Source organism: Marmota flaviventris, chromosome 1 (assembly GCF_047511675.1).
Source record: "Marmota flaviventris isolate mMarFla1 chromosome 1, mMarFla1.hap1, whole genome shotgun sequence".
Lineage (NCBI taxonomy): Eukaryota > Metazoa > Chordata > Mammalia > Rodentia > Sciuridae > Marmota > Marmota flaviventris.
Window position 1 is genome coordinate 59,672,249 of NC_092498.1, and position 13,910 is coordinate 59,686,158.

The window sequence follows — 13,910 nt, forward strand, 5'->3', positions numbered from 1 at the left end:
TTTCCCAATAGTTTTTACATGAAGAAATCAATACTGATGATGTGATTGAAAGCTGAAATTAATTCTTTGTGCTGCTTTCTTTCAGTTGCCGTAATTTAAACTACTTGAGTTTACGAAATTGTGAACAGTTGACTGACCAAGGAATTGAGTACATTGTAAACATCTTTTCCTTGGTATCTTTAGATCTTTCTGGAACAGTCATCTCTAATGAGGTAAAAAGATAGTAAAAACAGTTTGATGACTTTTATTTTTTTCCTGCAATAAAAACATTTTCTGTTTTGTAAATAATGGAGAACAATAATTAATTTATTAAGTTATTAGATTACAGAAAGAAAGTTTAGGAATATTATTATTTGTAAATATATTATTTGTAAATCAAGTCTTATTTCTCTGTTTAAAAAATAGCAAAATGTAGCAGTGTGATCCCAGTGACTCTGGAGGCAGAAAGAGGAGGATTGCAAGTTCGAGGCCAACTTCAGCAAATTAGCAAGGCCCTTGACAACTTAGTGAGACCCTGTCTCAAAATAAAAATAAAAAGAACTGGAGATGTAGAGCAGTGGTAAAGAAGTCCTGAGGCTCAAGCCTGGGTAATCCAAATCAAAACAAAACAAAAAACAACAACAACAAAAATACAGCAAAAGTCACAACAGATCAAAGTATTACATGAGAATCTGAAATTTATCATAGAAGTTTGGTTAGTGTGGTGATAATAATTTTACATGGCTTAGGTATATTTTTCCTGCTTATTGTACATTCTGTAAACTACCTAAGTACCTTTGATCTAAGTCTTTAGTTCAATATCAAAGTCTAGAAATGGCCTCATCATGTCCACAAAAGATACTTTTTAAGCAACTCATTTCCTACTAGTTGCTGATACTACTCATGAGAGTTGAAACCCAAGTGTTATGGTTTGGATGTGAAGTATCTCCCAAAATCTCACCTGTGAGACAATGTAAGAAAGTTCGGAGGAGAAATGATTGGGTTGTAAGAGTCTTAACCCAATCAGTGATTAACTGAGTGGTAACTGAAGTGGTAGGGTGTGGCTGAAGGAGGTCGGAATTGGGGCGTGGCTCTGGGTATACATTTGTATCTGGCAAGTGGAGTTTCTCTCTGCTTTTCCGTCATGATGTCCTGCCTCACCTTGAGCCCTCAGGAATGAAGTCAGCTGTCCATGGACTTAGACCTCTGAAACTGTGAGCCCTCAAATAAACGTTTCCTCCTCTATAGTTGGCTACTCAGGTCTTTTAGTTGGAGCAGTGAAAAAGCTGACTAAAACACCAGGCTATATCTATTAGTACTGCCTCATTTACCAGACCAAATGAGGGTAAGTCCTGAGAGACTGGCCATGTTTTTGAAAGACTTTAATGGACTACAATTAAATCAGAAATATAGGATTCTCTTGCTAAATTCCCCTTCATCCTCAAAAGACTAAAAGAGCCAATATCAACTGTCTATGAGGTCTTTTCTGAAAAGCTCTCTGCCTGGCAGGCAAATATTGGGCCTCTCTATGTGTATATCCAGCCTCAGTACATTTTTTTGACATGATCTGTTTCTCATTGCATTACAGACATTTGTGTTATGTGCTTATCCTTGTCCCATATTCAGTGGGCTCTTTTAGTTGCAGGGTGTGTCTATTATTGGTCTAGGTTTTTTCTTGTCTTTATCTGAGTACACTTCCATTCTACTAGATGGTCTCCTCTTCCTTCCTTGGAGTTTTAGCCAAGGTGATATGCAAATTTGGGTGGAAAGTTTATATGTAGTTAACTCATTATGGTGGAGTCAGTATCTGGTCTTCTCAGTATTGTTTTCTGACCAGGATAGAATTCATTGAGGCATCCAAGGGCCTATCTTGTCTTTAGTTTGCTGTCTAGGTAGATCCCTGATGTGTGTTCCTTGTCCCACATCCAAGGCCCTTGTCCCATATTCAAGCTTTTAAGATACCTTGTCATGTCTGCCTTGCTGAGTATTGCTGGGGTGTGGTGATCCTGCCAGGCTGCCGTAGGTCCACCATCCTCGGCAACTCCTGCAGACATTCTGCTCCCATATCATGGGTGTGTTTGTCACATATTCATGGCCACACCCTCCCCTTTCTCTGCTACAGTGCCTGACCCATGTCAGCTAGATTCCAAGTTGAGTTGGGTACTTATGAGGCATTTTTGAGGTATCTGAGGGTTTGTACATGGGGAGGCTGGTGTCCCCCTACTCTCTTTCTTGCATTATCATTATCAGCTGCATTACCTTTGTGTTCTACTCTCTGAGCAGGCCTGTTGTGCTTTCAGCTCTCCTGAGTGACCTCGACCCGAGGTTTCAAAACCTCATCTCTTCTCACTGTCCTTCCAGCATAGTGATGGTAGTGGCTTCCTACTGCTTTGAAGCTCTAGATTGTGCCATTAGACTATTTAGCTTCTCAGTTTGTCTACCACAGATGTAGTAAATTCCCTGCTAAAATTAAATTCCCTCAGTTTTGCATACTCAGTTGTTTTCTGTTTTCCTTATTGGATCTGAACTGATAAAATGATGAGCACAGAAAAATTCTGATGCCTAGTTGATTTTTTTCAACCCACAACAGAAAGGTGGACTAAGTTTTCATTTATTCTGAGATTTCCAAGCCTATCCAGAGGTTCCAACTTTCTGTCCAGCTGAGCAGATCTGGGAAAGTCCAGAACAGACCCCTGTATAGGTAATCCCCAAGCATCTCCTCCCTTTGCTTCTCTCTGGCTCTTCTCTCTTCTTTCCTCCCCCTTTTTCTCTCCTCTGGATATTTCCTCTTCATTCTCCCTCTCCTCCACACCCCTCTTCTCTCGTCTAGCTCATCTCATTTCTCCTGGCATAGATTCTTTTTTTAAAAATATTTTTTATCTGTTCATTTTACTTATACATGACAGTAAAATGTATTTTGACATATCATACGTACACAGAGCACAACTTACCATTTTGGGGTTGTATATGATGTGGAATTTCACTGGTTGTGTATTCATATATGAACATAGGAAAGTTATGTCCAATTTGACATAGATTGTTGATATAATCTATGGGTAGAAAAAATGATTACATGGTTTTTAAAACTGTTATGCCCCAAGGGCTTAGGCTTTTGAAGCTTAAAAGCCCAGGATTCTTTCTTTCCCCCGTGTTCTGCAGTCAGAACCCTTCCCTGACACACATGAGTAGAGTGCCCAGCTGTTGTCTGAAGGGTCACAGAGTAACAAGAATTAGAGGCTCAGAGCACATAATAAATCATCAAGATTTCATTCTCCCATAGGACTTATCACAAACCTCAAGTGCCTGGAGAACATTTGCTGAGTAAGTAGAGAGAAGGCTCAAACTTTTTTTTTTTAAATTTCCAGAGAACTCATATTAAAATTTTACCAACTGTGTTTAAGTATAAAACTGAGGGATGTAGTTTAAAGTTCTATCCTCTGTTTTTATTTTCTTCAGAAGAATACACATGAAAGAGCTCTAAACAGACATCCATGGGTAAGAACACTGGTTGTTTTCTGACAAATGACTGGAATGCAGGTCTTGTGAAGGCTGTTGTTTTCTTCCTCTGAGTCGGTTAAACTCTGATCTCAAAGGCAATGACTGACAATAACAGTGCTACGACAGCTGTGGATGTTAACCTCAAACAGTCAAATTAAAATGAGTCAGCCCAGATGTCAACTTGGGCAGCTAAACACCAGCCTGGACTGTAAGTCTAATAAAGTACAAATTTGACTACAGACTTAACATTCAGAATTTAAATTTTGGAATGTTGTAGATATTCGCCAGAGATGAAATGTGACTGACCAATTGTGCCTTTAGGGGGGAAGATTTATTATGTTTTCTAATAATTATGCCCATTCCCAATTCTTCTGAGTGAGTTTTCAGCTGAAATCCCACTATTCAATTTAGTTAACAAGTATGTATTGTACTTGGAGCTGAGGATGCCAGAGTGGACCACCCAGACATGGACCCTCTTCCTGGCACCTACATTCTAGTGGGCCACATGTTTTTGCAGTGTGATGGGTATAGAGGACAAGAGAAGAAAAACCTCACCTGGCTCAGAGAAGGAAATAAAATGAGAAGGAAGGGGAGGGGGTGGAGTGGTGAGCCAAAGAAACAGCCTTCACCAAGATATGGAAGTTTAAAGATGTGTGGCATCAAGAAGTCCACACAACTGAGTATGGCTAGATTGTGAGGAGAGTGTTAAGAGATGTTGTTTCCAAGGCAGTCATGGGCCAGGAACCTTTAGAAATCTTTAATCTTCTATAGTTTTAGAAATGTCTAATTAAATGAGATGTTATTCATTCCTTTCCTACCCCAAGGATTATTTGAACACGAGGATACATACACACACACACACACACACACACACATCTCTCTCCATGTATGTACATGGGAAAATGTTTTATAGTAGTTACGAGAATTATGATTTACTAAAGACCATAGGACTCACAATTAGAGCAGTTCAATCTGTAGTTTAAGTTGCCTTAGTCACTGCCATATTTGTTGTTCAAAGGAAAAGTGAGTCAGAGCAAATGTTCCAGACATTGTGTTTAGTGGTTTAAGAAGAGTCTTTCATTTGCCCAAATTTCAAAAATTTTCATTCTGAGTAATAGGTTGTGAGTGCCTAGCATGTAGGTGATCTCCTGGAGTCTCCTCATAAACATGAGCTCCATGAGGACTGACACTGTTTTGTTCACTGCTGTTTTCCCAGAACCCTAGGAAGTAGTAGGCACTTGATAAATCCTCACTGAATGAAGGAACAAGTGCTGGACTCCACAGTTACCCAAAAGGAATAATACCACTTCTCTGCAGCCCAGTTGGAAAGGGTAGGCATGGATAAGTTAAGTACGATTTGGCGGGTGTAGTGATGGAGGCAAGCAGAGGAAAGGATCTCTGAACTCAGCCTGTCCAACACAGAGACATGCAGCTGCCTGCTTGTTCAGGGAATTCTGTGCAGCTTGGTCCTGCTAGAATGTACTGTGAAAAGGAGAGATCATTGAGAGAGTTACATGCTGTTCCAAGGAGCTTGGACTTGAACCAAGGGGATGCCAGAGTGGACCAACCAGACATGGAGGAAGGGGCATTTTGTTAGGAAGTCATAGTCAGTCTCTCGTTGCACATAGATTATTTGGGTTGTTCTAGTGGAGATGCATCAGAGGGAGAAAGACTGGAGTCAGGGAGACCAGTAGGGGTTATTTCAGTGACTAAAGAAAGAGATGAGGAGTTCTTGAACTAGTCAGAGACTAGAACTAGTATGGAAAAGACTTATTTAAAAATATTTATTAGGTGAAACTAAAAGAACTTGATGATTGATTAGTTGTGAAAAATGAGGATCTGAGGATAAGGTGAGAGGATAAGAATGAGTTTAAAAATCTGGCTTTGGGTGGATGGAAATCCTACTTCAAAAAAGTTAGGTTATGTAAGAAATGTTACAAGTTTTGAGGGAAAAATTATTTCAGTTTTATCAGACTAGGAACCTGTGGAGTACTGAGGCCAAAGACTTGGGAGACAGATGGGTGGCTGGAGCTGCAGGTGTGGGAGTCATTAGCACAGTGGTGTGACTGTGGTCAAGATCCTCAGGGAGACCATGAGAATGAGAAAGAAGGTTTAAGAGAACCAAGTGAGTGTAGCCCGGTGTGGAGTGGAGTGAGAATAACCAACAATGTCTTATAAAGCAGAAAACCAGAAAAAGACAAAATTTGAAAGAACATTTGCCATTAATCAAACAGACACCCATTTACCCCTCTGGTGTCATTTTATAATCCTACGCCTGTCATTCCCTTCTGTCTACCCCTTATGCCTCCTTTTAGCTCCTTAAGCCAAAGTCTTTCCTACCTCAGGACCTTTGTACATATTATGCCTGTGCCTGGGATGTTATTTCTTCTATTCTTTATGTGCCTGGGTACATGTTGAGCAAATAATGATTGATAATACTGATAAGAGTTAAAGGATTTTGAAATAGCTGTTAGTGCCTTTTAAATATTTTTGGCATTATTTTCCCTATAATAAACATTGGTCATGCTGTTCATAATTATCAGAAAACCACTTTTCAACCTAGGGCACTTCTATTTGACATCAGTGGTTTTATATCATTGCTGCATTCTTTAAGAAAACAAGTCTCTAGATGTCTTTCTAAATAAGTGACATTTAGTGTCTAATGTACCTTATCTGTCACATTACAACATAGTCCCTATTTCTGTTATCTAGTTAGATAACCTCATAGTAATAATGGCTTGTTAAGACAGTTTTTTGTTTTTGTTTTTGTCCTATGACAAAATAGCTGATAAGAACAACTTAGAGGCGAAAAAAATTATTTTGGCTCATGGGTTCAGGGGTTCAGTCCATGCTCGACCAACTTCATTGCTCTGGCCTGAGATGATAGTGGAATATCATGGCAGAAGGGCTTAGTGGAGCAGGGCTGCTCAGTTCATGTCAGCCAGGAAGCACAGAGAGAAAGTGATCAGAGGGACAAATATGATCCCTAAGGTCACACACCCCACTTACCTACAATTACCACCCAGTAGTTGATTCACATTATTAATCCATCCAATGGATTAATCCACTCATTAGGTTATAGATTTCATAATCTAACTCATCTCTGAACATTCCTGCATTGTCTCACACATGAGCTTTTGGTTGAGAAACCATAATGTGGCTCTTAAATTATTGGTAGCACAAAGATAGTTTTAAATTGGATTAAAAAAATTAGAGCTGGGTGTAGAGGCACATGCCTGTAATCTCAGTGTCTTGGGAGACTGAGGCAGGAGGATCACAAGTTCAAGGCAAGCCTCAGCAGCTAAGCAAAGTCCTAAGAAACTTAGTGAGAACTTGCCACAAATAAAAATAAAAATAAATAAAAGAAGAAGAAGAGGAAGACTGGAGATGTGGCTCTGAGGTAAAGTGTCTCTGGGTTCAATCCCCAGTACCAAATAAATAAACAAATATATATTCAATACTAATTGAATGTTGGCATTGTTTCACGTTAATTTTAATTGCATATGTTAAAAAGCTATCAAGTTTCAGATATTCTTAGTCAAAACAAAACAAAAAATGTATGAATAAATTATATGCTAAAATAGAAAGAAGACAATATGAAAACTGTAGCAATCTTTTGTATAGTCTATTAGTCTCTCTTTTATCTGCCCCTGCCTTCTCTCCATCCCCACTGCCACGGTTTCTTAAGTACCACTGTCCTCTAATCTCGTCTCTACTCTGCTGCACTGTGATCTTTCAGTATGCAACTCTGAGCCTGTCGTCTCCTTACTCAGAGTTCTTGCAGGGGCTCCACACTGCGCACAGAATAAAGTCTGAGCAGTCTAGTGTGGTGGCCTAGTCTTTCCAAGGGACCTCTGTTTATCTTTGCAGCTCCCTCATCAAACTTGACTCCTGCCTTTCTTCAGCTCCAGAGACTGAGCTGACCCTCCTAAGGCTTCTCACACATGCCATGCTCTTCCTGCTTCCCCATTTCTGCCCTTTGTCTGAAACACCCTCTCACTTGTCCACCCAGTAAACTTTTAACCCTTAAGTTTCATCTGTGAGAGGCTTTCCTGGAATTGTGGGCAGGCCCAGGATCTTCTCTGGCTTCTCCTGCATTTCCCATGTGCCGCCACCAAAGCAATCAGCTCGTTATATTTTACTAGTTCTACACCTGCCTCCCAACAGCACTGTAAGCTTCCTGAAAGCAGAGGCTGGGCCACCTCATCTTTAGGGTGCCTAAGGTAATGCCTAAGGATTCACAGGAGGCACACACAGTGTTGGATGAGTGAGCGAGTGAATGAATGGATCTGGCACCATTTCCTTCCTCTCAACCAAACACTTAAGGCTTCTTTAAATTCCACATTTTCTCATCAGTTCTCTGAGCTGGAGTGGGAGTGCTTACAGCTGCAGGTCTTAATCTGATGATACACTTGCAAGAGACCACCCATCTGCCTGGAACACACACAAATAAAGCCTGAGGCCCAGTAAAGCAAACCTCTAAGGCAGGAAACACAGGAAATCACTTGGGATTCAAGAAAGAGGAAGACTGAGAGTTAAAAGGAAGCAGGGTAACTTGGAGACAAAAGAATTTGCCTTTAATTTTCAAAAAGCACATAACCAGAAGTCAGCCAGGGGTCTTCTGTGAATCTGCTGGTCCCTTAAGTCATGACAGTGGTTTCTCTTCACAAAGTCTTCAGTCCCTTGTCTCCTGTTACCAACAAAAGTGCCCACTAAAAACTGTGCAAACAGAAGTGACCAATAGAAGCCTGTCTCTTCCCTCAGGAAGGATCTTTGACAGCATAGCCCCCTTCTCGACCCCCATTAGGTGGAAGCAAGCAGGCTCAAAATGAGCTGCTCTAAAACCAAGTAACACAGACCAATTTTTTCTCCCTCCAACTCATCGTATGTAGAGGACTTATTTCTATGTGTTGGACAAAGCCTGCTGTTCTTCAGACTTGTAGATCAGTAAACTAGGTCAGAAAGGTTGATAGATTCTAAAAAGAAATGTACAAAATTCAGAATAATGAATAAGTAAAAAAGAATGAAAATAATTGAGAGGAAAAGGTAAATTATTTTTATAAAATTACAATTCCTAATTAGTGTAAAAGAGAAGATCTCTGGGGAGATTAAGATAAATTTTCAAGAATATTGTGCAAAACAGCATTGTCAATGATAATAGAAAGAGGCTGTGTTAATTGAGATAATATGTATTTCCTGTTCTTTATTCCTAAAAAAAATGTGTTGGGCAGCAACAAACAGAGCAAATCTTTCAGAGAGAGACATATGGAATGTAGACACTGATTCAAACAATTCCAAAAGGAAGTACATTCCATCCAAGAATTCTGAGAGCATGCCAGCAAGATAAAATTGGGTCCATAAAAAATAGATAATTTCACAGACTACTCACTCATTCAATAAATATTTCTTCCCAGTCAACTGAATATCAGACACTATGCTAAGTTCAGAAAGTACTAAACTGAAAGATGCAGTCCTGTGTCAAGGTACGGTCTAGTGGCAAACTAACAACAACAAAATTGACACTGTTTGTTAAAAGTCACCAAAGGCATGAGTTCAGAGGTGGGCTCACATGCCGGCTAGTGCCACAACACTGAGGCCTTGCACAAGTTACTCAACCTCTCTGTGCCTCCGTTTCCTTCTCTTTAAAACAGTAATTTTAATATTGCCTGTTTCACGATGTTATTGTAAGGATTAAATAAGACAAGATGATGCATGTCAACTGCCTGCAGAGTACCTGGCACGTGGTAAGTGCTCAGTGCATCTCAATGACTATTTATTTGAATGAGGACACAATAGGTCAGTTTGCTGCAGCGAGGGAGATGTGTTTTAGCAGCACCAATGAGTTGGGAGAGTGAGCACTTCTGGTCTGTGGTCTCTGGTGGAGTAGGTGAGGCTTGATGGCTTTGAAGAACAGCGGAAAGCTTCAGTGACATAAGGCAGAGTTCATTCTCAGTGGAGGAGGAGGCAGGTGGGATGAGGCACGAGAGAGGTTCATTGTAAGGGATCCACCATGATTCAGTGCTGGTGGGGGGCAAACACTCTTGAGAGACTTCATTATTCATTAGTTCATTCTTCCCTCCCTCCTTGTCTTTGTAGTTCCTCCTGTATTTAAGGCACTCTTCTAGGTTTAAGTATAAAAATAGGAGTAAGACAGGAAGACATAACATCTTTCCTTGAAGATTTTATGATCCTTGGCATTTTTTTTCTACCTCATTTTCCCCTTCTGTTGAACTAGACATTTTTTTTTTTGTTGTCTTAGCCAATTGACTTCTCAATAGGTTTGCATATGATTTGTCCCTAAATGTTCATGTACTGGGGGCTTGATCCCCAGGGAAGTGATATTGAGGTAAGGGAAGCTTTAAGAAGTGGGGCCTAGTAGAAGGGAATTTGGTCATGGGGGCTTCACCCTCACAATGAATTAAAATTTTTCTCATGAGAGTAGGTTGTTATAGAGCAAGGGCATGGGCTCTTCTGTTATGACTCAGTGAAGGGGACCCTACAAAGGAAGCCAGCACCATGCTGTTGGGAGGCTCTAGCTGCCAGGATTGGAAGGCAAATAAGTCTCTTTACTTCTAAAGTCGCCAGACTATACTTTTGCAATGGTTTATCTCACAACTATGCATGAGAGATTTGTTTTAGCATGTGTACCTTAAAGTCTACAGGCTACTGGGCCTAAAGACTATTGAAAAATGAAGAAAAATTTTTTTAAAATATGGACTAGGGCTGGGGATGTGGCTCAAGCGGTAGAGCACTCGCCTGTCATGCGCAGGGCGCTGGGTTCAATCCTCAGCACCACATAAAAATAAAATAAAAGATGTTGTGTCCATCGAAAAAACTAAAAAATAAATATTAAAAAATTCTCTCTCTCTCTCTCTCTCTTAAAAAAAAGATGGACTAACTATATAGTCTTTTGTAATTTTATATATTTTTAAGAGTGATTCTTTAAAGTTTATGCTTATTTACTCTTCTGTTGTGCCTGTTATTAAATTGTTTCTAAACTAAAACAAACTGTAAGCAAGAATGATTTATAGCAATGCAGCAGCCAGATAAATTACAACATTATATTTTGTTCAAATGTTCAAATTCCATAATGCCTAGGCAATTTTTTCCAGACTTTTTCTAAAAGTACAGTATCTCAAAAGAAAAGCCATATGCAAGTTATAAAGAATAAATCTATTTCCAGAATGTTAAGTTCTGTTTAACAAGGTTTTATCCACTTAAATTCTGTATACAAAACATGGTTTGTTTTTGAATTATGGTCAAATGTTCAGTCTTATAGTGGGGCAGGGTATTGTTGCTTTTATTAGTGTATCATCTTTTGCCAATAGGTAACATAATCATACCAATCAAAATAATAACTACATTTTGTAAATTCCCCAACAGGAATTCAGGGAAAATTAAAAGGTGACTAGGAGTGTAGCCAAATGGTAGAACATACACATAACATGCTCAAGGCCCTGGGTTCAGTTCACAGCATCAAAAAAAAAAAAGTTATTAATAGGTACACAAAAAATTATTGGAAAGTTTAGTGTTATGTCTGGAATAATTTTGTTTTACTCAAAACACCTCCAAAAACATTCAGCAGGGGAAATGACGATAAAGAAGAATGTTTAAATAAATATCAGCAAATAAATATAGAATGAAAAATAGGATTTAAAATTAGCATTTGGCAACTCTCAGTGTTATAATTGATTTAGGCAAGAATCAACAATGAATATTAACATAATTGTCTGAAAGATTTGGGGAAAATAGTATCCTTGAAGTTGTAAAGAATCACACCACAGATTATTTATTAAATAAATTAGGGAGAAATACTTCCATGAAGAGATCTAGTAGTCACCTTCCGAACCAAGTATCCAGTGGCATCACCAATAGTGGGGCAAACTGACCTGCGCCTTCCAATGGGATGCAGCAGCACTTACATGGTTTTTGCCAAAAAAAAAAAAGTTTACCTTGAATCTAATCATAAGTAACAATTGGACACAAATCTAGAGTATGGCACATTCTAAGTAACAACTGGCCTGGGCTTTTCAAAAATGTCAATGTCTTAAAGGACAAAATTTAAGGAAAAGAAAAGAAAGAAAGCTAAAGAAATAAATAGACATAACAACCAAATAAAATGTATGAACTATGACTAGGTCCTAGGAAATAAAAGGTGAATATTTACCTTTATTAACCTTAAGTTATTACTATTATTTTTCTTTGGTGTGAGAGTGATATCTATATCTATATCTATATATGTCATATATATGTATATATATATGTCATACATATATATGTATATGTATGTATATAATATATACGTGTGTGTACATAACTACATATGTGTATACATATAGGTCACATATATATGCGTACATATACATGTATATATATGATTCTATACAGTTACAAAGAAAAATTCCTAAGAAGATGCATACAGAATATTTAGGGCAAAGCATCATAATATATGAAACTTATTTTCCAAGGATTTGGAGAATTACAACTTAAATATATAAAAGAAGATAGGTATATATATGTATAAATATAAAATTATTTTCACACACATGAATAAAAATTTGTTCATACACAAAGTCATTGACCAAATTATGGCAAAATGTTTATAGTTGGTGAATTTAAGTAAAGTATATATAGATATTTATTGTACCTTTCTTTGAACCTTCCTGTAAATTTGAATATTTTCAAAATAAAGAGTTGAGGGAAGGATATTTTATGTTTATGTTGGTGATATCCTAAACCAGGGTATCATACCTCAGCCACATAGTATATATATACACACGTATACATACCATTTCAACATTTGGTAACTAATTCATTGCTGTGTTGTCTACATTAGCTAAACAATTCCAGATGTAAACTTGGGGGAAAAGTGTAACATTCAAGGATTTTTCTGTTCCCAAATGTCTTGTGTGCATGTATTCCATATTCCCTCCCACTAATCCCAATGACCCCAAACTGAACTACTTCCAAACAACTCACACTTTCCACATGAAGTCTCTGTTCATGCCATTTCCTCAGCCTGAAAACACTGTTCCCATTATTTTGTTGCTTGTCAGAATCATAGTCAGTCTTAAGTCAAACTGTCCTTCCTCTTTAAAAGTCTTTTCTAGACCACTACTTTTTCCTTCCAACTGGAAGCAATTGCACCCTGCTGTGTGGTCCCTGTACATCTCTTTAAACACTTATCTTTTCTTAGGTTATGGTCACTGTATGTCATTTCCCGCGGAAAGGGAAAGTTCTGTTTATCTCTGTTGCATAGGGTGAAGTCCAGATTTCTTAGAATAATGTACAAGGCTTTTCAACTTGGTGCCTGTGTTCTTTTGAGCCTTTTGTCTTGATGTTCCCCGCAGTGAACCTGATATTAGAGCTATAATATAAGCCATTTTTGCATCTAACTTCTACATATCTCAGATTCAATTATCTTGATTCCATGGCTTTGAAGGAACAGAGAGCTCCCTAGAATTTCTGGGAATCTCTGGAGCCTTGCATTCTCACACAATCTGCACTGCCTCTGACATCACCAGACCACCACACTGGCCACTTTCCTCTATGGTTCCTTACCTGATTATGAAATTTAGCCTCCTTTTACTCTTTGAGAAAATAAAGCAAAAACCTTCCTGCAAAAGATCTCAGGTATTGGACTAACTTCTGGAGACCAAGGAAGACTAATATTACAATGATGCCTCGATTTCCCTGGAAGTGGGCATTAACCTGCCTTTGCCCACTGAGACCCAGTCACTCCATCTTGCTGGATCCTCTTTCCTCCCATTGTCTTCCCATTCTACTCTGTCCATTCCTTCCAGAAGTAAAACCTTGGCACCAGGAATCAAATTAAACAAAGTAAAGCAAAGCAAAACAAGCAGTAATATCAACAAGGCCAACAGTTTCCCCCTAAAAGGAATTCTGTGGCAACTGTGTTAAATAAAAAAGGGAAAATATGTTTTAGTGAACAATTATGATTAAACATGGCATTTTGTTTTAATACTTTAATAATTCTGATAAAATTGTAAAGATTTCACAGGATGATAAATGGCATCTTTAGCAAGTGCATGTCATTTGCAGCCAGTCTTTAAAAATTCTAACTTGTCTACATGAAAGTAAAGTCTAAATGAAAATGTTAAGTATAATTCCATAGGATAAATTTTCCATAGGATAATAAAACACACTTGGCTACTATCAACTATAAGGCAAAGAGACAAACTTTGCATCTCTTACTTGATATTTTCATTTAAACTATTTGTTTTTTTTTATTGGGGAAATATCTAAGCTCTTCCAATTCTTCTAACATGAATAAAATATCTTCCACATCTGGAACCCAGACCACATTCAATAGCTCCACAGGGTTTGATCATTCTTTGTTTTGAAACAAGGAGGCAGAAAACATAATATGTTCCTAGCAAAAGAATCCACAGTCACAATAAAATTAAAAGAAT

General features: G+C 38.3%; 1 protein-coding gene across 1 annotated transcript in view; it reads left to right on the top strand.

The window, feature by feature from the left end:
* The window catches only part of Fbxl13 (F-box and leucine rich repeat protein 13), a 205,898-nt gene that overhangs the window by 148,323 nt on the left and 43,665 nt on the right, over positions 1 to 13,910 (top strand). Inside the window, exon 17 of the mRNA XM_027926292.2 lies at positions 86 to 212. Coding sequence (XP_027782093.1) covers positions 86 to 212 — 127 coding nt within the window. The remainder of the gene's footprint in view (positions 1 to 85; positions 213 to 13,910) is intronic.